General features: G+C 34.7%; 1 protein-coding gene and 1 long non-coding RNA gene across 8 annotated transcripts in view; both read right to left on the reverse strand.

Moving 5' to 3' along the window:
• The window catches only part of GRIK2 (glutamate ionotropic receptor kainate type subunit 2), a 728,978-nt gene that overhangs the window by 138,417 nt on the left and 563,098 nt on the right, over nucleotides 1-27,463 (reverse strand). For all 7 annotated transcript variants that reach the window (XM_032275168.1, XM_032275169.1, XM_032275170.1 and 4 more), the window contains one exon: nucleotides 25,033-25,250. In XM_032275168.1, the coding sequence (XP_032131059.1) occupies nucleotides 25,033-25,250 (218 nt within the window). The remainder of the gene's footprint in view (nucleotides 1-25,032; nucleotides 25,251-27,463) is intronic.
• Nucleotides 9,354-22,921, reverse strand: LOC116549543. Its single transcript, XR_004267931.1, has 2 exons — nucleotides 22,887-22,921; nucleotides 9,354-9,923 (listed from the first exon to the last, which is right to left on the reverse strand). It is a non-coding gene; the product is annotated as an uncharacterized LOC116549543 (long non-coding RNA).

Here is a 27,463-nt window from a genome sequence, read left to right on the forward strand (position 1 = left end):
GCTATTTGGAATAAATTTTTTTTTCCTTTGGAGATTTTAGTTTGCTTTTGTTCAGTAAGATATTAGTGTAAAAATGTAAAACAAACTATTATTTTTTATCTTCAATTATTGAATATCTAGAAACAATTTCTTTAATTTCAGGAAACTTTGAGTAGGAATTATCAGTATAGTAAATCTTTGTATTATTTGACTCAACCAAAGACCATTTTGGCAAAAAAAACTACAAAACCATCAAATTTGTTATCTTCTATTTCTTTCAACAGTTATATGAACTGGCAATGAGTCATAGCACTTACAAATATATACTAAGTAATATTAACAACTCTGCCTATGACACTTGTCATAGACAAGTGTCTGCTTCAGAAAACTGAACAAAAATATTTTCAGTATCATATAGTTAGGTAAAACTAAAAGGACTTATTAGTTTATTTTCACATTTCTATAAAGAACCACCAAAAAACAAACAAAAAAAATAGATTTAATTGAATCAAAGTTCTGCATAGCTGGGAGGCCTCAGGAAACATACAATCATGATGGAAGGTAAAGGGGAAGCAAGCCATGCCTTACGTGGTGGCAGAAGAGAGAGAAGGGGGAGGTGACACACACTTTAAAATGATCAGATCTTATGAGAACTCACTCATGAGAAAGCACTGGGGGGCCATTAGAAACCACCTCCATGAGCCAATCACCTCCCACCAGGCCAGTTCTTCAAATAGGGGGGTTAAAATTTTACACGAGATTTGGGTAGGGACACAGAGACAAACCAATCATTCTACCCTTGCCCCTTCCAAATTCCTTGCCCTTTTTACATTTCAAAATGCAATCACACTTTTCCAACAGTGTCTAGCATGAACTCAAAAGTCCAATCCAAGTTTCATCTGAGACAAGGTAAGTACCTTCTGCCTATGAGACTGTAAAATAAAAAACAAGTTAGTGACTTCAAAGATACAATGCAGGTATAGGCACTGGGTAAATTCTTCAATTGAAAAAGAGAGAAACTGGCCAAAACTAAGGGACTACAGGCCCCATGGGATTCCAAAATCCAGTAGGGCAGTCATTAAATATTAACATTCCAAAATAACCTCATTTGACTCCATGTCTCACATAGAGGGTATGCTGATGCAAAAGGTGGGCTCCCAAGGCCCAGGGAAGTTTTGCTCCTGTGGCTCTGGAGGGTATAGTCCTTGCAGCTGCTTTCACGCACTGGTGTTGAGTGCCTGTGGCTTTTCCAGGTGCAAGATACAAACTGTTGGTGGATCTGCTATTCCGAAGTCTGGAGGACAGTGGCCCTCCTCTCACATTTTCATTAGGCAGTGCCCCAGTGGAGACTCTGTGTGGGGGCTCCAAACCCCACATTTCTTCTCCACAATGCCCTGGTTCAGGTTTTCCATGAGCGCTCCATCCCTGCAGCAAATTTCTGGCTGGATATCCAGGTGTTTTCACACATCCTCTGAAATCTAGGCAAAGGTTCCCAAACCTCAATTCTTGCCTTCTGTGCACCTCCAGGCCTGACACCACATGGAATCTGCCATGGCTTAGGGTTTGCACTGTCTAAAACAATGGCCTGAACTGTACCCAGGCCCCTTAGAGCCAGGGCTGGAGCTTAAGTGGCTGCTACTCAGGGTGCCATTTTCTGAGGCTGTACAGAGCAGTAGAGCTCTGGGCCTGGCCCATGAAACCATTTTTCCCTCATAGGGCCTGTGAAGGGAGCTGCTGCAAAGATCTCTGAAATACCCTGGAGACATTTTCCTTATTGTCTTGGGTATTAACATTCTACTCTTCTTTACTTAAATTTCTACAGGCAATGGCTTAAATTTCTCCCCAGAAAAATGGATTTTTCTTTTCTGCTATATGGTCAAGCTGAAAACTATCCAAACTTTTATGCTCTGCTTCCCTTTCAAACAAAAGTTCCAATTTCAGACCATCTCCTTGTGAACATGTATGACTATATGCTGTTAGGAACAGCCAGGCCAATCTTGAATACTTTGCTGCTTAGAAATTTCATCGACCCAATACCTTAAATTTACATCTCTATCGAGTTCAAAGTTCCACAGATCCCTAGAGCAGGAGCTTTTTGAAAAAGTCTCTTTTCTAAAGCATTAAAAGAGTAACCTTTACTCCAGTTCCCCAGTAAATTCCTCATCTCCATCTCAGACCACCTCAGCCTGGATTTCATTGTCCATAGCACTATTAGCATTTTGTTCAAAACCATTCAACAAGTCTCTAGGAAGTTCCAAACTTTCCCACATCTTCCTTCTTCTGAGTCCTCCAAAATGTTCCAACCTCGGCCCATTACCTAGTTCTAAAGTTGCTTCCACATCTTCAGGTATCTTTATAGCAGAGCTCTACTCTCCTGGTATCAATTTCTGTAGCAGTCAGTTTCACACTGCTATAAAGAACTACTTGAAAATGGGGATGATGCCAAACCATCAGAAACTGTCCCCATGATCCAATCACCTCCCAAAGAGGGAGGGATCCCTCCCAAAGAGGGATTCAATCCCTCTTTCAATACATAGGGATTACAATTTGACAGGATATTTGCATGGGGACACAGAGTCAGACCATATCAAGGAAAAACATCAATGTTTTCTTCAAAATTCTAATAATTTACTCTTTTTTTAACCTCACAAAGCTGGAGCATCAATCATCATGACCATCATGTAATACACTATATTTTCTATTTCTAGCTGAAATTAATATTTAATAGCTGTAAATGATACAAAAACATTTTTGCCACTAGTTTTTTTATTTAGTTTATTTTATTTTCTTCTAAATCTGGGAGGCTTTGAAGGAAAAGAATGTACCCAAAGTATTAATTGGACCATTTCTCATATTGTATACCTCATTCTAATCTTTTAAAAAAAGGCACTTGTTTACTATTTTTAAAAATTAGGATCAACTGATTTTTCCTATTGTTAGAAACGATTGTAAGCTATGGGTAATTTTTTAGTTAATTAATTAAAGATCTTTGGCTTCTTGTAAAATATTTCTTTTAATCCTATTTTTAAAACTTTGTAAGAAAATAATTGTAATTGAAATAACATATGTTACTGTCTTTCCAAAATTAGTCTTCTTTGTTTAAAAATCCAAGCCATTGTATAACAGTCCAAAGTAGTAACTTCAGACCCTGTGAAAAACCATTTTTAAATGTATTGAACATTTGACTCTAATTTTGGTTAACTTTCTTGTTTCTTTTTTTTACTATTATTTTAAAAAGTGCATAGCAAATTCATTATATATTTTCTGAGAATATATGTTAATAATGACCAGTTTAATATAGACTGGATAGGGAAAATGTGGCACATATACACCATGGAATATTATGCAGCCATCAAAAATGATGAGTTTGGGTCCTTTGTAGGGACATGGATGAACCTGGAAACCATCATTCTCAGCAAACTGACAGAAGAGCAGAAGATCAAACACCGCATGTTCTCACTCACAGGCGGGTGTTGAACAATGAGAACACATGGACACAGGGACGGGAGCACTACACACTGGGGTCAGTTGGGGGGAAATAGGGGAGGGACAGTGGGGGATGGGGAGCTGGGGAGAGATAGCAAGGGGAGAAATGCCAGATGTAGGTGATGGGGAGGAAGGCAGCAAATCACACTGCCACGTGTGTACCTATGCAACAATTTTGCATGTTCTTCACATGTACCCAAAACCTAAAATGCAATAAAATAAATAAATGGGGAAAAAAAACATACATGACAAACAGCTTTTCTATTCTGCTTGGTCACAGCAAATTGTAATGTTAATTCATGGTGAAATCAATTAACATATCCTTATCCAAACTCTCTTATTCTTTACTGTTCCAGTTAGAGTACCAGTTTCTACATTTTCATTTAATTCTTCTTTAATAGTATAACTTCATTTTAAGTGAGAAACTTTGTCCATATGTATTTTTTTAAATAGAAAATTACATTTTGATTAAAATAATAGTATGCATTTCAATTTAATAATAAGATATAGTTTAGATAGTTATAATTGTAATTTATTCCACCTACATAAAATATTCAAATAAACACATTACAATGTTACAGTAGTACATAGAAGAAGTCATTTAAACTGAATCAATTCATTGCCACTGACTAGATCACTGATGTGCTGGAAGTGACTCATGCACCAATCACATGCACTATAACACAACATCTTATAGAAGACAAAGGTTAAAATGAAATATGAGTTTAAGTTTAGTGGAAAAATGTTTTACACCTCTTCAGTTTTAAATTTTCAATTTACCTAATTAAAATCAAATAATTAAAATTTTATATTTTACTCTTCAGTGTACTAGAGGTATTTCATGTGTTCTATAACCACAGGTTTGATTAGAAGCCATAAGGAAATAAAAATCTAGTCTTATTTCTTAGCCCAACACAGTAAAATTTCTCTGAAGAATTTTATAGTAAATTACTACTTTTGATACTTTCAAAGTGTTCTGGAATTCAAAGAAGAGAAATAAGACAAAATGCTAATGTGTTTCTCTAATGGCTAGTAAAAGTCAATCACTGCAACCTCATATCCAGGACATAGCAAGGGCAACCCATTAGGCCTGAGATTAGGAAAGAAACATAACCCAGAATAAACATGGGGGAGAAAGGTAGATGTGACAGCTATACATGAGTACTAACGATGCAAAAAACAAATAAAAGAGATGAGAAGAGGTTAGCCACCATTTTTATTTTCAAAATTCAATGAATTTACTTGTTTTAGTTGTAAGAGTTTGACTAAAATTACTATGTACATTCTGGCATCAGTATAAAAAACAATGGTAGTACCACCTGCAATTGTTAGGCCCCTAGGGAAAGAGCAATTCTAAAGTAAAGCCTGAAAGCCTTGATGCTACTCATCAGCTACTTGATTAAAAGAAAGGTCACATACAGTGATGTCAAGAATCCTAAGTTTCCACAAAAATTAGTTCTCAGCCAGCTTCAAGGGCAGAGATATTTCTACATTTGGAAGTGTCATCCTTTCTCTAATACTAATATATTTGGCTTCCATGAAGAATTTTTGCTGTTTATCTTAAAGTTAATTATTTTTATTCTCACAAACATACATTTTTCCTAAAATGGGGGGCCTCTATCGCAATCAACACCTTCTTCAACACAATTGTCATCATAACTATCATCATCAAATTGAGGGCATTCTTTCTGAAATATCTTCCTAAGAGCTAAAATTTTCCAGGTAGATTATAAAAAAGGGTTGTTTTTAATGAAATTCATTTCACTCAGTCATAGCCATCTTAGATTGTTCCCACTTTCCATTCTGACAATATGGAGTTCTAAGTCAGTCAGTTTAGTTCTGTGTACTTGTTGGAGTCAGGCTGGGTTTTTATTTTCTAGTTTTGAAAGAGAAGGCTGGAAAAATACTTGAAGAATGTGAGCTGATATATTTAAAGTCCCATAATATTAATTTTACTTTGACCCTGAAACTGTTCTAAAATAATAAAATCTATTTTAAAATATTGACCATCTATAATGTGTACATGGAAATGGATTCCTGAAGTACTTTATATTTCCAGTAGGATTAGAGAGTAATCCAAAATATTTGTTTATTAATAATCTAAAATCAGGAACAAATTATTAATGAAATGAGAATACAACTGAGTATCAGATTATAGCATTAACCATAGGTAAACAGTATTTGCAAAAGTACAGTATTCATATTACGGGAAATGGTTTCATCTGCTGTGGAAATTTAACAATTCAACTATTAATCTCCTCACAATAAGGATAATAGCAAATATATATTGTGAATTTAGTACATGTTCAGTGCTTATATAAACAATCTATGACATATACTCCCAATTTATTTATTGGAGATAAATTCAAAAAAGCAGAAGCCCAGATAAACTAAATAAATCCGTACTGAGTGAAGAATGTAGGATTTCATGCCACAACCTAGTCTATTCTTTAATAATTATGCTAAACTATTGTATTGACTCAACAATCAATTATATCCATTATTAATGCTGCTTTCCAATTCTTTGGCTTTTATTGAATTGTTTTTGCAATAAATTAAAATGAACCATAAGCTCATAGTGTTCTGAAAACAGTCAAGGGACCTACAAAGCAAACTAATTTAATGTGTAGCTTCTAATTAGCTGTAATTATAATATTTAATAAATGAAACACCTACCTTTAGAGATAATCAAATCTTTTCACTGAACTCCACTTGTGCTATGATGCATACAATAGGCCAATAACAATCAGAAGCATAATTCAAATGCTATTAGGAAATGTAAAAGTAAATTTTATTGCCAGCCTTGAACTATTCTTTCTCTAAATAGATTTAAGATGAAAACTGTGTATAGAAAAATGAATTATATAATCATCCATAATTTAACTCCAATTAAGAAAGCATACTTTATTCTTAGAGAACCCACTCATTCATTTATACACATAGGCAGACACATTCAGGCATCTGGAAAGTTCTTATAAAATTATTAAAGATCTTATCTGAATACACATCAGTGAAAGTGCTCACCTTTGTGCATTAGGCAATTAAACAATTCTAGGCACTGCGACAGCCACCAATATCACAACACAAAAACAAAGATTCAAGTTGTTTCAGAATAAGGTCTCTTTAAGAATAAGACATTTACATTCATGTTTAACCAAGTTTTATTTCTTGAAGCAGTATTTTTGAGGAATTTATTATAGTCAATTTGCAGTTATAAACATTTATGAACAAGCTCCAAAATTTATTTTGTCTTTTTCCTGATCTAACTCCAGTTAAAAAGAAGAATGTAAAATAAACAGAGATGATTTATAAACTGTGCTTTCTCCTTGCAAATATGCATGATGAAATGGTAAGATTATTGAGCATCAGAAGGTGTATGACTTGACATCTGGCTTGCCCCCAAGGGGAAAAATAGTACAGTAGTGTCTTTAAATAAATTTTAACATTGAAAGCGGCAGCAGTAGGAAATAATAGTAAATCTTTTGCTTCATAGAGAAAGAAAAAACTTAACTCGTATGTGGTATCTTCAATCAGGTCTTAATAGCAAACAAAAAAGTGATATTACTGCTTTAAGAATAATTTGGCTTTTGGAAAGAGACAGGAAAATGAACAAATGAAAATTCAGCTGACCAAAGATGCTAATTAGTCTAAAATGCCTTTGCAACAAAAGAACAGCTTCTCCCCGAAAAGACAGCATAATAACGTCTTTAATAACATTTAATAATCAAGAACATTAAACTGCCAAGTATATTTTAAATTAAGTACAAATTTCAGAATATTCGCCTTGTAATTAATGGGCTATCTAACAAATGAGAATAAGTTTTTGCTGATATTCAAAAGTCAGAGCAGCAACACTTCCCACCCCCAAAATGATCAATAGATCTTTCATAACCACAATGTCAATAAGTATAATTTCATTGAAACATTAACAAATCGGAGCCTGGGTTTTTTGTTTGTATGTTTGTTTTAAAAATACCAAATAATGCATCTACTAAGCAATTTATATAGAAGATATTGGATTTTGTCGTTTTAGTTTTTTTATGTAAGGTATACAACACTACAATTTTTAGAATGTCGAGGTATTTTTGGATAAAATTTATCTCAGCTTATTTTTTGCATCCAAAATATGTCCTTCTTGATTTATGTTGCCTAACCAGTGGCTATAAACTCTTGCAGTGACAACTATTATCCATTATCCAGCACTTGACATGCCAGCTCAACATCACTATATTAACTGACTTTCGAGTTTTCTCACTCCCTGTGGGGCCCTCTCTCCTAAGATTGATGAAGTGGGACACAGTTTTTGAGCTGCCATCCTGACTTGAAAAACAGCAAGACTGGTCCTTGCACAGAGTAGAGGCGGGAGGACAAGGGAGGGAGAGAAGCATAGTGTATCCTGGAGTGGCAGAGCCTCATGCACATGTTTTCCAAGGCAATTAAAACATTGTTTTTCAGGTTTTACACTTCAGCCAAACATACAACTTCTCTATTTAGTTAAAGTGGCCAAAGTTGCGTCAATACATATTGCAAAGGTAACAATTACAAAGGGATTAAATTTCTGTCCCTTATTTTAGAGACGCTACTTTCCAAGATAAAAGTTGCTGTTTCTTCCAAGTTTAAATACGCTAAAACTCTAATCATTTCTTGTAAATTCCCAAAATGGTGTTACCGCTTTCTTTTTAACCATTGAATTCACTCTGGCAGAGCTAGAGTAATAAAACTCATCATATTCTAATTTTCAGACAGCTTGATAAACCCACTGTTCTCACTATAGATAAAGTGTAATGAAGCACTTTCTTTCCCATAGGAAAGCCTTTGACTCATATGCTTTGATGCCAACTAGCCTTCACATCTGCTGTTTCACCATTGATGGCTTTAACTTGGCATGCTGAACTAGTGTCTGATGAAGCAGCTTTACTCAAAGGCACCATTTTATTTCCTGCAATGGGAACATAGTAAAATGGTGTTGGTTTCCTGTAGGCCTTATGCAAATCCCTGTAATAAACATAGGATCAGGCCTCACGTACAATAAATTGTGTGTTAGATGAGGAAAGGGGGAGGGAGAAAATCTCTCTGAGTAAAAATAACTTCCTTACTATACAAATAAATCAAATGCATAATAAAGTCATGTTTGAAATATTTATTTTAAACATAACTTATTTATATTTAAACTATATTAAACACTAGTAAAAATATGACACTTTAAAATACTAACTTTATTTTATTGAACAAAATACTACCACTTCATCTAATATTAACTGTTAATGAATTTCCCACAGTCAATATTCCAACGCCATTAATATAGGATAAATAATTTGGGAGAATTAGAAATATTATATGACTATAAAAATATTCACTGAAATATTTCTTTCAGATTTCTAGAAAAGAAGCCTGATGGACAATGAAGAACACAACAACATGAACAAATAAAAGTTTCATTAACAATATTAATCATTAGCCTAAACTGACTGCCCAGATACACTGGTGATCAATCACATAAAGCTTTTATGTTTTGTTTAACTCATTAACACAAAGAAAAAAATGATTATAAACTTCAATATTTGAGATAAACAAAAGAATTAAAAATAAATTTCCTATGTGTTCTAAATAGCCATAGCTGTTTTCTAATTAGTAGTTTGCAAGCAAGTTGGCAAGAATAGTTTTTGGCTTGGAAATCTAAGTGTATCAGGTATTCCATCCTCCAAGTTGGAACAGTATGTTATGTTTGAGGAACATTTTGTTTTCATTTAGATCTGCAAAATAATATTGAGGAATTCTCAAGTAACACAAAGTAATATGTAAATTAGAATTATGTACTAAATCATCCTTGCCAGTTAAAATAGCACTGTTTTTTTTTTTTTTTTTTTTTTTTTTTTTTTTTTTTTTTCCACAACAAGGAAGCAAATAGAAGTAGTTCATTAAATACTATAAGGTAGTAAAAGAAGCTCAGGCAAGAAAACTAGATGAACACGAATCCCAAAGCTCTCGCTCAGAACCCAATTTAATATAAACTTATAGAGTAGGCCAATTAACACCACTTCCTTAATGTCACTTAAAAGTCATCTCTTCTTAATTCAGTCTACATTAGGTAAGCACAAAATCTCATGTACAATCCTCTCAAGTCTCGAATATGGACCCTCATGCTTTCAATCCCCACGGTAGAAAAACCTATGATAAAGATTTTCAGAGAAAAGATGAATGGTCACTTCCCAGGTCCCTTAGAACATATATTTTCTCAATTTACACTTAGAGATACAAAATAAAATGCAACTCTGAGAAACGCGAATGCTCAAAAGGGAAAAGACTCCTTTTTCAATTAATGGTGCTGGGATAATTGGCTAGGTGTATGCTGAAGACTGAAGCTGAACCCCTTTCTTACACTATACACAAAATTCTACTCAAGATGGATTCAAAACTTAAATGTAAAACCCAAAACTATAAAAAGCCGGGAAGACAACCTAGGCGATACTATCCTGAACATAGGAACAGACAAAGGTTTCATGACGAAGAAACCAAAAGCAATTATAACAAATGCAAATATTGACAGGTGAAATCTAATTCAATTTAACAGATTCCACACAGCAAAAAAAAATAACAACAGAGTAAACAGATAACCTAAAGAAGATATTTGCAAACTATGCATCTAATATCTAATATCCTCTAACAAAGGTCTAATATCAGGTTCTGTAACAAAAATTAAACAAACTTATAAGAGAATCATGAACAGCCCCATTAAAAATAGGAAAAGGACATGAACAGGCACTTTTCAAAAGACATGCATGTGGCCAAAAAGCATATGAAAAAAGTTCTATATCACTGATCATTAGACAAATGCAAATCAAAACCACAATGAGATACTATCTCATACCAGTCAGAATGGCTATTATCAAAAAGTCAAAAAATAACAGGTGTTGATGAGATTTCGGAGAAAAGAGAACACTTATACACTGTTGGTGGGAGTATATCATTCTGGAAAGCAGTACAGTGATTCCACAAAGAGCTAAAAGCAGTATTACCATTTGACCCAGCAATCTCATGAATGGGTATGTATCCTGAAGAATATAAAGCATTCTACCATAAACGACATATGCATGTGAATGTTTATTGTAGCACTATCAACATAAATGCTCAAAAATGACAAATTAAATAAAGAAAATATGGTACATATACATCATGAAATACTATGCAGCCATTAAAAAGAATAAGATTATGTCTTTCTTTTGCAGGAACATGGATAGAGCTGGAGGCTATTATCCCTAGCAAATTAATGCAGGAATAAAAAAAACAAATATCACATGTTCTCACTTATACGTGAGAGCTAAATAATAACTATGAGCACAAAGAAGAAAACAACAGACACTGGAGTCTACTTGACAGAGGAGGGTTGAAGGAAGAAGAGCAGAAAAAATGACTGTTGGGTACTAGGCTTAATACCTGGGAGATGAAATAATATTTAGTAATAAAAAACTCCCTCTGACATTTATTTTCCTATGTAACAAAGCTACCCCCAAACTTAAAAGTTAAAAAATAGAATAAAATAAAGATATGAACATGAATGGTCTAACTTTCTTCTGCTGCTGCTTATCTATTATTGGGGTTAGAAATGAAACTCTAATAAGGTTATTTACTCTCAGCAAATACCTGTTGAAAAAGATTATAAACACAATTCTGGCAAATAATTTTTAAGAAGTAAAAATGTGGTAGGAAGATTTATCATTGTTTCATATCTCAGTCTTATATGCGGTCTAGTTTTCAGGGGCAAAAAAAGCCCACCATAATATAAAAAGAACAGAGAGGTTGATACAATCAGTTATTAACTCCTGATGCCAAAAAATGAGGGGATTATTTACATCTCAAATTAAATTAACTCTGCATGCAAAATAGTAACACCAGAGGAGATTAAAAAAAAAAAATTAGTGGCTTGGAATTCTACCTCAAGACATTCTGAATTAATTGGCCTGGCAAGGAGCCTACACTTCAGTATTCTCTTAAAGCTCCCCAAGTGATTCTGATGTTCTCATGTGCTGTCAGTTTGAGAACTGCAGACTTAGACAAATTTCTGTCTTATTATTTATGTATTTAACTCCATCTTTATTGAGTTATGACTGACAAGTAAAAAGTTGTGTATATTTAAGGTTTTCAACATGGTGTGTTTTTTAATATAAGTGTACTTTGTCTAATGATTCCCATGGTCAAGCTAATTAACATGTCTATCACCTGACATAGTTGCCTATTTGTGTGTGTGTGGTAACACTGAATGTCTTCTTTCTTAGTAACTTTTAGGTATAAAATACATCATTATTAACTACAGTTAACATGTACGTTAAATTTTTAGTACTCATTCACAAATAAATATTTTAAGATGTTTAAAATTTAGCAAATAACATACACAAATGAATCACAATAACTCCATCACTCAGAAAAAGGACAATTAATATAAAAGTGAAGACTTCTTATTTTACAGAGTGATATGATTGGCAGTCATGAATAAAATTGTATTTCTATAAGACATTTATGCTATCCAGTCATACTGGTTATAGCACAGCAACATTTCCTGTAATTTTGGTAGTTAGAAGATTGTTCCCATAAGTTAAAGCAGTTTTGAACAGAGGATCCTGATAGTCAGTATTCCTAACTTTACTGAGCAATAGTCTAGCATTTATGATGCATATACAGGGAGGTACAACCTACCAAAAAATCAAAAAGAGTATTCATAAATCTTTGAGACTAATATATCTATGGTCTTGTTATTATTTCATTTTAAAATTTGTTTCCTAGGAACAGAGACAATATTACTCATGTATAACCCAAAGCTGAAATTTGAGAAACATTTTCCTAAATTATTTAAGAGAAAGAGAATAGCACCTAAACAAACAAGGCAACTCATGTGAGTAGCTATTTAATACATCCTCCCTATACATTCTTATTGAAGTACCATGAAGAATTTCTAATTGTCATGTTGTAAAATAATTTTTTTCTGGATAGTGGTTGAAAAGTATTAGAATCTGTATCACAGTAAATATGTGCACATTCAAAGACAACCTGATTTCTAACCATGTGCTGACAAATATTTATTAAAACTCTTCTTATAGACAACCACACTTAACTAGAACACTTGCTGTATAAAATATGAAAAACATTTAAAGAATAATATCAAAAGCCAAACACATCTAAAATTCAAAAAAATTCTAGATAATATTTCTCATTTTAAAATATTTTTCAGTTAATTTTCTGCATATGCACAATGGAACTTTCAAAATGTTTTACCACCAATATAGCAAGAAGAAAATAAAAATTGATTTCAGAAATATTTTTCAATGTGAAAAGCACCCTATGGTTGCCATTGTGAGAATTTACTCTGCTAATGTGTGAATCTCTTCACAGTAAATATATTATCAACATTGTTCTAAATAAAAACAACAGACAAGAATTCTGTTTTGCCTATATTTACAAAATTAGGAGCAATCTCTAATGAATGGTATGTTTTTACATCTAATAAGCACATGTAGAAAACTACCAACTTTTAACATTTTATCTCTCAATGTAAAATTTACTTATATTCTTGTAGTATACTCAAAACAAAATCACTCAAGCTATCAAAAAAATTATTGCAGGCACGCCACACTAGCAATTCAGACTTCAAAATATATACTATCACCCCAGCATAATTTAATTTTAGAAGATTATTGAACTAGTAAGATCAGAATAAGTGGCAGACTATAAGTAACATGTTATAGCTATATCTGCCCCAATGCTGTAAGGCAAGTGTTTTAGAAAGTTAATATAATCAAGTAGTTGAGGTCTTGTGGGTGAGCCAAAATGATTAATACACAGAGCACTTTTGAGTAATGATAGTTATGCCATGATATCTTTGGTTATTACCTTTATTGAGATACTACAAATCCCTTGGTTATAGCCTTTATAATTAATAATAGTAATAAGTCACTTAACCTCTCTGTGGCCCAGTTTCCTCATCTGTTAAATTAGCATAATGATAATTGCTTCCTATCTTCCTTAGAAGTTGTCTGAAGATTAATGAGCTGGAATTTAGAGTGTGCTTTGCAGAGAAAGGCAGTAATAGTTAGAAGAAAAAAAAAAAGGACAAAAGAGAGAGACAGAGAAAGAGAACACAAGAAAGAAAGAAAAAAATCTCCCCAGAAAAATCCTCCTTTGCTCAGTACCAAAAACTAAAACTTTTTACCTCGGATGGATTAACCTACTTGCTTTACATTTCTAACTTCATTACCTACACTTTAAAATCAATTGACTTTTAACAGAGAATTAAAATGGGAAAGCCACAAAGGGCTCTATGTTTTTGACAAACTTTGACTGCTCTGTAGAATAATAAAATTTCACACACAATCACACATTATACCTGAAAGCCCCTGTCATATGTTTCCATCAGTGAATGTAAAATCCATTGTGCCAATGGGTAACTGTATGGAATTTGACAAGAGCAGCAAGGTGCTACAATAAAGAAAAGCTAAACATGTGGTGTTGATTCAGGGCACCCATAGCAGATAACAATCAAATTATCATTTTGGGAGGCTGGGAAAACAGGAATCTATGACTATAGGGGAAAATATTATTTCAAATTACATGTTGTATTTGTAGTGACTTGGAAGATAGAAAATGAATTAATAATCTTTTAGATTAGCCAAAAGATAGCCAAACAAAATGACAAAACATTCAAAGTACCAGCTGGCTTGTTTTAGCTACATGTAAGGTAGCACAAGAAAGTGATAAAAGAGTAATCAGAACAACAGCAAGGAGATGGAGAAGGAAAAAGGGGATAAGCAGGAGAGGAAAATAATATTAAAAAGAACTGACATCTTTGCAAGCTGAATTTAGAGGTAATGTAGAGGGTATAAAACTTGCATGGTTGGATAACAAACATATTTCTAATTTTCAGTGTTGCAAGCCAGCGAAAGTTCTTAAAATTTTCTCAATATAGCCACAAACCTTAATTAAGAATCAAATTAAGCATGTTGCCTTAGACGCTTTCTTAAAACCTCTGAAAAAGTCAAGGCGATACCTTGTAGATTTTCTCATTTGGATAAAGATCGTCTAGTCCAAAGTAGCAATAATTCAGTCTGAAGAGAGACATATCTTTAAAAGAAGAGTGTGTGTGGCCTTTACAGTATAAGTAAATTCAATTAGACACATTTAAAGGTTAAGCAGAAATTGTACTGGTCAAAGCACTATCACCCTGGTGTAGAAGGAACTGAGTCTATAAATATAGAAACTTGGGCTCTCAAGTTTCTGTGAGAAGGACAGTTGACTTGGAAGACAAAGGTTTATGTTACATGTCACTAAGTTTTTGGCTATTTGTTAAGCAATATTTTTGTGGCAATTGCTAATTCACACAAATTCACGACATGTAAGTTGAGTGCCAGGAACTAGAGATACAAAAGTGAATGATATACATTCATTCAATTCCTATTCTCTTGCTGTGCAGTAGAGTGTGAAAACATACAGGAACCAAGAAAACACATCTTGGATTAGTAATTTAACAATAATTTAAGTTAAAAAATGCTTTAAAGAATGTAAAAGAGGAGCACTGTACCCAGACTGGGTAGATTTCAGAATGAAAAGGGTCAGGAGAGTTGACCTGGAATAAGTGATACATTGATTAGAATCTAAGGAATAAAGAGAATATAACCAATTAGGTTGGTAGAGAAGGATGGGGATGAAAAGGAGCATAATGGGCATTGGAGAAAGATGGAAAAGTATAGGATGTAACACAGGACTGGTAATACATCAGTTTGGATGGAGCTTACATTTTTAAAATATGTGCCAACATTTTGTTTAATGACCATACAAAAGAGCATGTGTTTCTCCCTCTGACACTATATTTTTTAGATGGACATACTGTATTAGTACACATAATAAAGTCAGAAATTTCAGGTAGGGCAAATCCAGACAAATAATTTCTAAAAATTGGAAAAATTTAGTCATGGATTACACAACAAGGGTATTTGGTATCATTTTGTAAAACATGACTCACTTCAAAAATAAGGAATTCTCAAAAGAGGCCATAACACCTACAGACTATAGCTGAGTGATTTTTGATCCTATAATGTATAGGCTTCCATTCTCCTAGTCTTTATATTTCAGAGAGAAAATAATGTTCTTGTTGCTTGGTAACATGTTGCATAATGGTTAGCCCTGGGTTGAAATTTCCTTTCTGGTATACCAAATTCCCAGATTCCAAGTATGTTTTGACTCCTTCTTTAATGCTTAGCAATAAAATTCCTGGACTGTCATCTATTTTACTATCTAAATATGATTAAGATCATGCTAGTGGTATCATAGTTTTCTATTGCTTACATTAAAATAACACAAGAAACACTATCTCCTATTTTTAATTTCTTTTTCCAGTCATAGCTTTATATTTATCTCTGAGGAGTTTGTGTGGTATGTAGTGGATCTAGAAAAAAAGAAGGAATAATTTTTCTTGAAGATAATATACTTTGGGCACCTTGAGCTCAGAGAACAAAATCTATTACGGTCTTTGGAAATGGAATTATTCAGTGTTGAAGAGCAGCTATGTAACTCTGCTATGTCTTTGCAATACTAAGGATTTATATCCTGTAACACCGGATATCTTGAGCCAGTTTTTCTTTTCTTTTTCTTTTTTTTTTTTTTTTTTGAGATGGAGTTTCGCTCTTGTTACCCAGGCTGAAGTGCAATGGCACGATCTCGGCTCACTGCAACCTCCGCCTCCTGGGTTCAGGCAATTCTCCTGCCTCACCCTCCTTTGAGCCAGCTTTTCTTACAAGTATTAACAAAACTATATCATTTTTTTATAATAATTTTCTGGAAAGAAGCATTCCAGAACAATTAGTTAACAGCAGGGTCTTGCTAAATTAGTGTAAACAAGATGGAGATTCCTTTAGAAGTCAATGCCTTAAGCGTGCTTCCTAGAGTGTTTGTATGTGTGGCTGTTAATTGAAAAATGAAAGAATGGAATAAAATGTAAATACACTACATAGTAGTCTCTGGTTCATTGTACAGTTTCAAAATGAGTAGGTATTTTTTGAATTACAGATGGCTAGAATTTCTTTTTAATTTCATACCATCGCTGGTATAACTATATATTTAACAAGTGAAAACATGAAGTAGAAATCAGAATCTTTTAAGGCTACACTCAAATACCAAAGAACAAAACAACATTTAAAATATTCTTGTGAGTTCTAATTTTCTTTCCCTAATTTCAATAGGAAAATAGAATTCAGCATGTGATAAAGTTAGCAACATAAGGTAGTTGTCAACTTAGTGATTATCACTGTGTGCTTTTTATTGTGACTTGTGTACATTTCAGATACAATTCTAAAGAAATAATATATGTGCTGTTGGAAATTGAAAGCTGTGTCATGTGGATTTTCTGCAGGTGCTAGAGGCACTCGTGTACGAGAGAAAAACGAGGTGAAAGAGAAGAAAAGTCAGTAGCAAGGAAAAGTGAAGTCTAAAATTTCATAGCAGAGAGCAACTGAACTATTAAAAAGAACAAAGAATGAAAAGACAAAAAAAGAAGAGGAAAATAAGCTTAAAAAGAAAAATGTTATAAAGAAAAAATAAGTATGTTTAGAAACTGATTTTTCAAAAATGAAATTTGCTACCAGTATATTTGAGCTTTAGAACAAAATATTTGAGTCTTCTGGAAAAAAAATTACATTAAAACAAAAATGTTTATGAACCAGAAATAAAACTTCTGGTGTCAAATTTTTGTGTTAGGTACAATATTTGTGTTATTATGTTTTACAAACTCAATTCAAAATCACTTGGATATTGGTAAAATTTAAATGCATCGCACATTCACCTCCTTCAAAGTTATTGACACTAATAATGCGAGTTTAGCAATTTCAGCAGCTTATTTATTTCCTTTTCCTTTTTTCTTTTTCTTTTCTTTTCTTTTCTTTTTTTTTTTTTTTTTGAGACAGGATTTCACTCTGGCTGCCCAAGCTGGAGCGCTATATTGCCATCTTTGCTCCATACAACCTCTGTCTCCCCAGGCTCAAATGATTCTCCAGCCTCAGCCTCTCAAGTAGCGGAGACTACAAGCACATGCCACCACACCAGGCTAATTTTTGTGTTGTTTGTAGAAATGACGTTTTGCCACGTTGCCCAGGTTGGTCTCAACCTCCTGGGTTCAAGTGATCCACTCACCATGGGCTCCCAAAGTGCTGTGATTATAGGTGCGAGCCACTGCACCTGGCCTAGCAGTTTGCTTCTTTATAAAAACACAAAAATACTAACAAGTTTTATAAAAAAGGAAATATTTTAAAATTCTCAATTAAGAAAAACTGATCAATTGCAATTAATAGTCAAATAAGACCATACTGAACATAATGTTTTGCTTATATTTCTTTATTCAATTAATTTGATTAAGTAATAGTGATTTTCCAAGTAAATGTGAAATCCATATCCAATACTTGATCTAGTCACATGAGAAATTCACTTTGAAAATAACTAAATTTTAAATATTTGACTAAATCAAATTTATCTTTTTTGGAAATTTGATGTCCTCCCGAAATTTATTTAAAAAGTTGATTTATTTTGGATTTAGGGGAAGATGGCCAAAAGGAAGCTACCACTGAATGAGACTGAACCGGAGTGATATCCACGTCTCTGAGCAAGGTACTGATTTTGTTTTAAAAGGACTGGTTGAACAATGGGATTAACCCCCCCAAAAAGGCAGCGAAAGTAGCCAAAGGCGTCCAGCAGAGGCAAGGTGGGGCACTACCCCACCTGGAAAGTGTATCAGGCACAGAGGATTAGGGGGGCATCACCTCCTGGATTCTCTGAATCAGATATAGCAATTTCACTTCGAGACTTCGGCAGCACACAGACCAGGGAAATGCTGCCTGGCTGAGAACCACCCAGGGTCACAGAGTCGGGTGACAGCCCAGGGCGGCAGCGCCGGACAGACCGGTGCCTTGTTAGAGCAGACCGGGGCGGAGATTTGGACTAATACAGAGAAAGCTTGCGAAAAGGAACTGCCCATCCCATAGCAGGGAGAGTGGAAAGCGGGAGGGGGATGCAACCAGACAGGCCCTTCCCCTGCAAGATCCAGCAACCAGAGTCCCTCTCCCGGGAGAGTTTCACAGTTAACACATCCTCCACCTGGGAACAGTGGGCTCGGCAGAGCGAAAGAGCCCACCATTGGGAACGTGAGGCTAACCCATGCAGTACCGAAACCAGGTGAAGAATAAATAACAGCCTGGGCTGAGACCGAGGCAGCCCAGCACGCCTCCACAGGCAGACAACAGACAGGCCGTCTCAAGTGGCACACTGACACTTGCGTTAAAAAAAACACAAACAAACAAACAAAAAACTCATACAGGAGAAATAACCCCAGTTTTAACAGAAAGGACGTCTACTCAGACAAGATAGGAAGAAACCAGCGAAGAAAGGATGAAAACATCAAAGTCCAGAATGCCTCTCCTACTCAGAGAGATCACAACAACTCACCAGCATGGCAACAAAGCAGGTCAGAAAACAATTTTGACGAGCTGACAGAAGCAGTCTTCAGAAGATGGGTAATAATAACCTTCTCTGAGCTAAAAAAAAAAACCATGTTTTAGCCCAATGCAAAGAAACGAAGAACCTTGAAAAAGGATTAGAGGAAATGCTAAATAGAATAACCAGCCTGGAAAATAACATAAACGGCTTGATGGACCTGAAAAGCAGAGCACCAGAACTTTGCAAAGCATACACAAGTTTCAATAGCCCAATTGACCAAGCAGAAGAAAGGATATCAGAGATTGAAGAACAACTCAATGAAATAAAATGAGAAGGCAAGGTTAGAGACAAAAGAGTAAAAAGAAAGGAACAAAGCCACCAAAAAATATGGGATTATGTGAAAAGACCTAATCTATGTTTGATAGGTGTACCGGAATGTGATGGAGAGAATGAATCCAAGCTGGAAAACACTCTTCAGGATATTATCCAGGAGAACTTCCCCAACCTAGCAAGGCAGGCCAACATTCAAGTCCAGGAAATACAGAGAACACCTCAAAGATACTCCTTAAGAAGAGCAACCCCAAGGCACATAATCGTCAGATTCACCAGGGTTGAAATGAAGGAAAAATTGCTATGGGCAGCCAGAGAGAAAGGTTGGGTTACCCACAAAGGCAAGCACATCAGACTCACAGTGGATCTCTCGGCAGAAACCCTACAAGCCAGAAGACAGTGGGGACCAATATTCAACATCCTTAAAGAAAAGAACTTTCAACCTAGAATCTCATATCCAGCCAAACTAAGCTTCATAAGTGAAGAAGAAATAAAATCCTTTACAGACAAGCAATTACTGAGAGATTTCATTGCCACTAGACCTGCCCTACAAGAGCTCCTGAAGGAAGCACTAAACACAGAAAAAAAGTCCAGTACCAGCCACTACAAAAACAAATTGAACGGTAAAGACCAATGATGCAATGAGGAAATCGTGTCGACCAACAGGCAAAACAAACAACCAGTAACAAAATGGCAGGGTCAAATTCACACATCACAATATTTATGTTAAATGTAAATGGCCTAAATGCCACAATCAAAAGACACAAACTGGCAAACTGGGTAAAAAGTCAAAACCCATCAGTGTGCTATATTCAGGAGACCCATCTCACATGCAAAGACACACATAGACTCAAAATAAAGGGATGGAAGAAGATATACCAAGCAAATGCAGAACAAAAAGAAGCAGGGGTTGCAATTTTAGTCTTGGATAAAATCTACTTTAAATCCAGAAAGATCAGAAGAGACAAAGAAGGACACTACATAATGGTAAAAGGATCAATACAACAAGAAGAGCTAACTATCCTAAATATATATGCACCCAACACAGGAGCGCCCAGATACATAAAGCAAGTTCTAAATAACCTACAAAGAGACTTAGACTCCCACACAATAATAGTGGGAGACCTTAACACTCCACTGTCAACATTAGACATGTCAACAAGACAGAAAATCAACAAGGATATACAGGACTTGAATGCAAAACTGGAACAAGTGGACCTAATAGACATCAACAGAAATCTCCACCCCAAATCCACAGAATATACATTCTTCTCAGCACCACATAACACTAACACTAAAATTGACCACATAATTGGAAGTAAATCACTCCTCAGCAAATGCAAAAACACAGAATCATAGCAAACAGTCTCTCAGACCACAGTATAATCAAATTAAATCTCAGGAGAACTCAAAACTACACAACTTCATGGAAACTGAACAACAGGCTGCTGAATGTTGACTGGATAAACAATGAACCGGAGGCAGAAATAAGATGTTCTTCGAAACCAAGAATAACAAGGACACAACATACCAGAATCTCTGTGACACATTTAAAGCAATGTCTAGAGGGGAATTTATAGCAATAAATGTCCACATGAGAAATGAGGAAAGATCTAAAATTGACACCCTGTCGTCAGTGGAAAGACCTAAAGGAGCAAGATCAAAAAACCTCAAAGGCTAGCAGAAGACAAGAAATAACTAAGATCAGAGAGGAAATGAATGAGATAAAGACATAAAAAAAACCCTTGAAAATATCAGTAAATCCAGGAGCTGGTTTTTCAAAAAGATCAACAAGATCAACAAAATAGACTTGCTAGCCAGATTAATAAAAAAGAAAAGAGAGAAGAATCAAATAGATGCAATAAAAAATGATAAATGGGATATCACCACCAATCCCATGGAAAATACAAACTACCATCAGAGATTACTACAAACAATTCTATGCACTTACACCAGTAAACCTGGGAGAAATGGATAAATTCATGGACACTTGCACCCTACCAAAACTAAACCAGGAAGAAGTTGAAACCCTGAATAGACCATTAACAAGGGCTGAAGCTGAAGCAGCAATTAACAGCCTACCAACCAAAAAAAGCCCAGGTCCAGATAGGTTCACAGCCAAATTCTATCAGACATACAAAGAAGAGCTGGTACCAATCATTCTGAAACTATTCCAAACAATCCAAAAAGAGGGAATCCTCCCAAACTCATTTTATGAGACCAACATCATCATGATACCAAAACTTGGCAGAAACTCAACAGAAAAAGAAAACTTCAGGCCAATATCCATGATGAACATAGATGCAAAAATCTTCAGTAAAATACTGGCAAACCAATTGCAACAACACATCAAAAAGCTTATCCATCATGAACAAGTAGGCTTCATCCCAGACATGCAAATCTGGTTCAACATACGCAAGTCCATAAACGTAATCCACCACATAAATAGAACCAAAAACAAAAACCACATGATTATCTCAATAGTTGCAGAGAAGGCCTTTGACAAAATTCAACAGCCCTTTTTGCTAACAACTCTTAATAAACTAGGTATTGATGGAACCTATCACAAAATAATAAATGCTATTTATGACAAACCCACAGCCAATATCATACTGAATGGGCAAAAACTGGAAGCATTCTTTTTGAAATCTGGGAGTAGACAAGGATGCCCTCTCTTTCCACTCTTATTCAATATAGTATTGGAAGTTTTAGCCAGAGCAATGAGGCAAGAAAAAGAAATAAAGGGTATTCAATTACGAAAGGAAGAAGTCAAATTGTCTCTACTTGCAGATAGCATGATTGTATATTTAGAAGACCATATCATCTCAGCCCAAACTCTCCTTAAGCTGATAAGCAAGTTCAGCAAAGTCTCAGGATACAAAATCAATGTGCAGAAATCACAAGCCTTCCTATATACCAATAGCAGACAAACAGAGAGCCAAATCAAGAGTGAACTCCCTTTCACAATTGCTACAAGAAGAATAAAATACCTATGAACACAACTAACAAAAGAGGTAAAGGACCTCTTCAAGGGGAACTACAAACCACTGCTCAAGGAAATAAGAGAAGACACAAACAGACAGAAAAACATTCCATACTCATGGTTAGGAAGAATCAATATTGTGAAAATGGCCATATTACCCAAAGTAATTTATAGATTTAATGCTATCCCCATCAAACTACCAATGACCTTCTTCACAGAACTGGAAAAAAACACCTAAAACTTCATATGGAAGTGAAAAAGAGCCTGCATAGCCAAGACAATCCTAGGCAAAAAGAACAAAACTGTTGGCATCACGCTGCCAGATTTCAAGCTATTCTACAAGGCAATAGTAATCAAAACAGCATGGTACTGCTACCAAAACAGAGACATAGACCAATGGAACAGAACAGAGGTGTCTGGAGCAACGCCAAACATCTACAACCGTCTGATCTGTGACAAACCTGACAAAAACAAGCAATGGGGAAAGGATCCCCTGTTTAATAAATGGTGTTGGGAAAATTGGCTAGCAATGTACAGAAAGCAGAAACTGGACCCCTTCCTGACACTTTACACTAAAATTAACTCCAGATGGATTAAGGACTTAAACATAAGACCTAACACCATAAAAACCCTGGAAGAAAACCTAGGCAAAACCATTCAGGACATAGGTACAAGCAAGGGCTTCATGACTAAAACACCAAAAGCAATGGCAACAAAAGCCAAAGTAGACAAACGGGATCTAATTAAACTTCAGAGCTTCTGTACAGCAAAAGAAACAATCATTAGAGTGAATTAGCAATCAACAGAACGGGAAAAAAATTTTTGCAATCTACCCATCTGACAGAGGGCTAATATCCAGACTCTACAAAGAACTGAAACAGATTTATAAGAAAAAAACAAACCCATCCAAAAGTGGGGAAGGATATGAACTGACACTTTCAAAAGAAGACATATATGAAGCCAACAAACATATGAAAAAATGCTCATCATCACTGGTCATTAGAGAAATGCAAATCAAAATCACACTAAGATACCATCTCACACCGGTTAGAATGGCGATCATTACAACAGATGCTGGAGAGGATGTGGAGAAGTGGGATCACTTTTATGCTGTTGGTGGGAGCGTAAATTAGTTCAACCATTGTGGAAGACAGTGTGGCGATTCCTCAAGGATCTGGAAATAGAAATTCCATTTGACCCAGCAATCCTATTATTAGGTATATACCCAAAAGACTATAAATCATTCTATTATAAAGACACATGCTCACGCATGTTCATCGTGGCACTGTTTACAACAGCAAAGACCTGGAACCAACCCAAATGCCCATCAATGATAGACTGGACAAAGAAAATGTGGCACATACACACTATGGAATACTACACAGCCATAAAATATGATGAGTTTGTGTCCTTTGTAGGGAAATGGATGAACCTGGAAACCAGCATTCTCAGCAAACTGACACAAGAACAGAAAATCAAACACTGCATGTTCTCACTCATAGGCAGGTGTTGAACAATAACACTTGGACACAAAGAGGGGAGCATCACACTCTGGGGTCTGTTGGGGGGGTATGGGAGGGATAGTGGGAGAGAGGGTGGCGGAGGGATAACATGGGGAGAAATGTCAGGTATAGTTGATGGGGGGATGGTGGTAACAAACCACCAGTCTTTCATAATCTGTACTTGTACCCCAGAATCTAAAGTACAATAAATAAGAAAAAATAAAGTTGATTTATTTTTATAAATATTTTTAAAAAGAAAGTTACATAGTTTGACAAATACTGCCTTAAGTCACATAAAACCAGTTCAGGGATTTTTTAAATTTATTATTCTGTCTCCAACTAAACTATATCTTCTCAAAAGTGAGAACTAGAATACTCAATATATAGTGTAGCTTCTGGCACTCAATAGAAACTTGATGAATGCTTCATGAAATAATTTGTTTTTTAGCTTAAATCCATTATCTTTTAAAAAAAATTACTATTTCCACTGCACATTTGAACTGCCAATTGCATTTCTGTGAACAGAGAAAGAAAATACCAATGTTTAATAATTTGCCCAAACTACAAATAATGTAAAAATACTTGGGAAGATATAAAAGGAGCTATAAAGTGATAATGACTACCTCAAGTGAAATCCTTCATCTGGTCTACTTTGGCCCAGTGAGATGAGCCAGAATAAGGAGAAAAGAGAAAAAATAGAGGAGGGCAAAGCACGCTATACGACAGAAACTTTTTACAAGCACACTTTCATTTAAATGTTCCACAGGGCTGTTTCTGTGGAAAGCACTGTGAGTTAAATGGGGCAGCCCCTTTCAACTGTTTCCCAGAATATTAGCTAGATAATAAGAACTGTCCCTGTTTTTTTCAGTCCTGTATCTTGCCTCTTTTAACAAAAGTAAATGTATGTATGGGAAACATTTTTCCAAGTGATTATTCTATTTTTCTGAAATAGCAAAGTTTTGTAGATTCTTAATATCCTACTATTACAGTTTCATTTTGTTTTATTAAAATAAATTACTAGGGAAAAAATGTTACCTTTGAGTTGATTTTCCTCAAAACAGGAATAAAATACTGTAAAGTGAAACCTCCTTAGTATTTTCAAAGATTAAAATGATTGGTCTTGATGAGCTTTATTCAGTTGTACACCTCTCCACCCCTTGAGGGATATGCTATTATTAAGTATTGTGCACAAAAAACGGTGTGGTTACACCCTTACATTAGTGAATCTAGTGAAGTTTGTACTCTATCATTTTAATTTGTAAAATTTAGGAAACCAGCAGAACTTACCTTGAAAAAGGTCATGGTTGCACCATCCTCTACTGCTCCATATTCTATCTTGGTTTGTTTAGCTAAATCATCAGCAGAGTCAATAGGGGATTCCATTCGTTCCACTGTCAGAAAGGCGGCTAAGTTAGCGGTATACGAAGAAATGATGATAAGTGTGAAAAACCACCAAATGCCTCCCACTATCCTGGTGGACAGTGCTTTGGGCATGAGCTCAGAACCTAACAGAGAGTGGGGGAAAGGTGAAACGAATACAGAGAATTTGATCAGCAATCAGATACTTTTGGTCACAGTGGCAGAATGGAATCATTGTGTAATGAAAGCTTAAATCATAGATTTACTTATTTCTTTAGTAAGCAAGCAAGAACCATTGGGAGAGCAGAGGCGAACTTTAGAAAATAAACAATCTTTTAGTACACTCTTGTTTAAATATAGTGACAGGAGACTCAAGTCTCTGAGATTATGCTAAGTTCCAATTAAAATACCAATGAGTAAACATGTTTTAATAAAAATAACATTAGAAGAGATTTTTTAAACTTTCTGGTTTATAAACCACGTGTTGTTTTTTCATATATTGTTATATAGGTTTCAGAGGAAGTGCTTAAATATATATTTGGATCCATTTCTTAGGCTTTTTGTTAAGTTTCATTTTTCATGTGCATGTAGCTCAAACATTTTGTCTATCTTGCTATTTTTAAAAGTTATGTATAATAATAAAATAACTACTACTACCCACATTTCTTGACATGATGTGGAGTTTTCGCTTAGTGTTTATTTTTAAATAAGATAATAAATTATGTTCTCCTGTATAAGCAAATATCTCCCATCACTATGGTTAGCATAAATTAAAAAATTAGAAGAATGTATAGCTAAATTGTCACATTTATTTTAATACATATATAATATTTTATAAATACATCAGAATGTTTGGCTGGAGTTGCCTGCTCATGGTCTCAATAAAATAATGGGATCTGAGAATTATATTTTACTTTTGACTATTATTAATTTTAATTCATTTAGACTATAAAATAAAATCCTAACAATTTTAAAATTTGGTCTGCTATTTAAATTTTAATTACAGTTTACCACATTGTTTATATTCTTAATGCTTAAACACATATGAAAATGTATAATTTTATAAGGTATACTAAATTTGTAGATATGTGTATATTACTATTAACTTTTAATCATTTTGAATCTATCAGGAAATCATAGGCTACAAAGTACTTAATTTTATTTGTGTTTGAGTAAAATGGAATGAAGCAAAGATGGACTTACAGTCATATCTTGAGTATAATCTCTGATGCAGTAAGGTAACACATCTTTAGATGGAATAAAAAATAAAACAAATTATTCACTTGAAGCTTGAAAAATAAATGCTATTATGACTGCACTATATCAAAACAGCCCATCTTATGCTGCAGTTCATTTTACCATTGCAAATTCAAACAAACAAAATTTTAAAAGCAGACAAACTTGGACATGACAGCCAACTCCAGCTCCAGATTCTGCCTACAACTCTGTAAGGAAAAAAATAGAAAAGTACCTTTCTGATGTAGTTGCTCCTAGGCCCTGTCAGACACACACTCGGACACTGAAACACTAAATACTCCCAAGATGATAAGCAGCGTTGGCTGCCTATTTTGCTTTTGTTGTGGCTTTTTTTGTGTTTATTTTTTACACAACAACACCAATAAAGTGTTTATTTTTTACACAACAACACCAATAAACAAGACTGGGAAAGAAAAGAATAGTGGAGACATTTGACATAAATGGCCCAATTACCACAAGTTCATATCTTACCCAAGGACTTAAAGCGAATACCTCCTAGTCTTATGAATCAGAGCCTGGTTAGGGGCTGACTGTCATGTACTCAAGGTAACGTCATGTCCAGCACTATATCCCACTAATTCCTGGGAAGCTGGGCATCAGCCAGAATAGTATGGGTTCCTCTTTCATGTATCCACCAGCAGTGATGTAGTTATGTGGTGAAGCAAATGTATACTTGAATTTTTCATTGCTTGAATTACTTGTCATTATCTTCAGAGATAATCACAGATAATTTTACATCTAAATTCCGAAATACTACTGATAGCAAATTTGTCCTATGATTATACAAATTCTCAAAGACCTCCAAATATTTTTTAAAATATAGGTGGAAAAAAGTGATATGAAAATTTTTAAAAGAAAGTCTTGTTATGGTCTGATCTTTATTATGAGGATAACTCACTACAGGCTACTAATTATTAACAGATGACTAGCAGTTTGCCTGGGTGACTTGTATTACTCAATGCTACTTATAAAAGCAGTTTGTCCCATATGATGGGCTTTCATTCACTTCTGTTATTTTGAAGGAACTACAATAATATCTCTCAGGCCAGAGTAAGCCAAAGGGAAAAAAAAAAATCTTTGACCCAAAATGTAGGAAAGGGAA

The sequence above is a fragment of the Sapajus apella genome, unplaced genomic scaffold (genome assembly GCF_009761245.1).
Source record: "Sapajus apella isolate SASKATOON/1434 unplaced genomic scaffold, GSC_monkey_1.0 scaffold6, whole genome shotgun sequence".
NCBI lineage: Eukaryota > Metazoa > Chordata > Mammalia > Primates > Cebidae > Sapajus > Sapajus apella.